We start from the raw sequence: 2,390 nt of genomic DNA, 5'->3' as shown, positions 1-2,390 counted from the left end.
TATAATAAATGGAGAATTTTCGAAAAAGAGTAAGTCTAAATTTAAATTTTTTGGGTGAAACCGTAATTTTTTACTTTTTGAAAGAGAGATTAAGTGTAATTAATTCAATATATAATTCCAAAAGTATAAGATAATCTTTTAATTATCTACACTCTACCTACTCCGATTTTTACATAAGATGCTTGTTCTGTGATTAGATAACTACTCTCTCTTGTTATTGGCGGCTTGCGGTGGAGTCTGAATCGACCACACAACATGCGAATCAACTTGTCATTGAGTTGAAATGTCTGAATTTTAGCAGCCAAAAATTAAAATATCTTTCTTCAGTGTAAATAATGGAGGATTTTGGTTGACCTGGCATGGAGTTCCGCTATCTCAGTTCGGAGTCTATATAAGGTGGACTTCTTGCATTTTAAATCCAAGCACAAGCCCATGGCTTCCCTTCTACTTTCTTGCAGCTCCACCCCAACTACCACCACCACACCCACTTTCGTCACAGCCCCACCAGGTTTCTTAACCCATAATGCAAAACGAACCCGTCAATTTAATTTGTCGTGCAAGGCCAGAAATGGTAACGATGAGCAGAGAGAATCTCCCGGAAAAGAGGAAACGTTCCAGGGTAAATTCGACAGAAGAAATTTGCTTGTGGGCATGGGAGGCCTGTATGGTGCGGCAAATCTTGTTTCGGCTGATTATTCACCAGCATTTGCGAGTCCAATTTCAGCTCCTGATCTCTCCAAATGCACGAGAGGTACAAATCTCAACACGCAGCAGCCATTAGACGTGAATTGCTGCCCCCCGCTGTCGCAGAAAAGCATTGATTACAAGCTCCCGCCAGTCACAAAGATGCGCTTCCGCCCTGCCGCCCATCTGGCTAGCCAAGAGTATATAGCCAAATATGAGAAAGCGGTTGAGCTGATGAAGGCTCTTCCTGAAGACGACCCACGAAGTTTCATGCAACAAGCAAATGTCCATTGTGCGTATTGCAACCTCACGTATGAACAAACGGGGGACCCGTCCTTGAGACTTCAAATTCACAATTGCTGGCACTTTTTTCCTTGGCATAGATGGTACTTGTTTTTCTATGAGAGGATCTTGGGCAAATTGATAGATGACCCAACTTTCGGGCTGCCGTTCTGGAACTGGGATAATCCTCCCGGCATGGTCATGCCAAACATGTTCGTAAAAAAGGATTCTCCACTGTACAATCCGCGGCGTAACCAGGACCATCTGCCGCCGGCCACCACCGATCTCAACTACGCCGGCAAACCCACCACCGATCCCTCCAAGATAATCCCCAACAATCTCACTGAAATGTACAGCGAGATGGTTCGGAACGTCTCGACGTTGGAGGACTTCTACGGAGCAAAATACGTCACCGGAACTAAACCAGATCCAGGGCCAGGGACGGTGGAGCGCGGATCCCACACAGCGTTGCATGTGTGGGTTGGACAGGCCACGCCCAGCGGAGAGGACATGGGCAACTTCTACTCAGCCGGACGGGAGCCTCTTTTCTTCAGCCACCATGCGAATGTGGATAGGCTGTGGTCGATTTGGCGAGGCCTGAGGGGCTCGAAGCCGAAAGACTTCCCGGAGTCCGACTGGCTAAACGCAAATTTCCTGTTTTACGACGAGAACGCACAGCTCGTGCGCGTCAAGGTTGGCGACACGCTGGAAAACCAGAAAATGGGATATGTCTGGCAGGAGGTGGACCTTCCGTGGTTGAAGAACAGGCCGACGGCCCGCGTCAAGAAATCCAAGGTTGCCACGACTTCGACTGCCCCCAAGGCGACGGAGACTGTTTTCCCGGTGAAACTCGACAAGGTCGTTAAAGTGTTGGTCGACAGGCCTAAGAAATCCAGGAGCAAAAAGGACAAGGAAAAAGAAGAGGAATTGCTAGTGATCGACGGGATAGAGGTGGACACCGCAAAATTCGTGAGGTTCGAGGTTTACATTAACGACGAGGACGACAAGGCAGATGAAATAATCGACAAGGCGGAGTATGCGGGATGCTACTCTCAGGTGCCACACAAGAATTCGACAAAGGTAACGAGTAAAATCAGGTTGGGATTGACAGAGCTGCTGGAAGATTTGGATGTTGAAGATGATGACAAGATACTGGTCTCTTTGGTGCCAAGAGCCGGGGGCGAAGACATTACCATTGGTGGTATCAAAATCATCTATGCTTCCTGATGACCAGTGCAGTTATCTCATAGTCAATTTTTTCTTAGTAATATTAATAATCTTAATGTGTGTTGCATCAACAGTTCGTGCCAGTGAGAGGGTACCTTCTGCCATTGCATTTCTGTACATGTCAAATGAAGCAACTTGTGAGGTGTATAATTTAGAAAAAGTCTTTTCTAATTTGAATAAAAGTTTCTTCATCCTAA

At 46.4% G+C, this 2,390-nt stretch overlaps 1 protein-coding gene across 1 annotated transcript; it reads left to right on the top strand.

The window, feature by feature from the left end:
- On the top strand, positions 300–2,390 carry LOC105165519 (polyphenol oxidase I, chloroplastic). Its single transcript, XM_011084565.2, has one exon. It carries the CDS (start codon positions 433–435, stop codon positions 2,191–2,193), a length of 1,761 nt encoding a protein of 586 aa, XP_011082867.1. The 5' UTR covers positions 300–432; the 3' UTR covers positions 2,194–2,390.

Source organism: Sesamum indicum, linkage group LG6 (assembly GCF_000512975.1).
Source record: "Sesamum indicum cultivar Zhongzhi No. 13 linkage group LG6, S_indicum_v1.0, whole genome shotgun sequence".
Taxonomy (NCBI): domain Eukaryota; kingdom Viridiplantae; phylum Streptophyta; class Magnoliopsida; order Lamiales; family Pedaliaceae; genus Sesamum; species Sesamum indicum.
The sequence above is the reverse complement of the archived record's forward strand: the minus strand, read 5'-3'. Positions and strand labels throughout refer to the sequence as shown.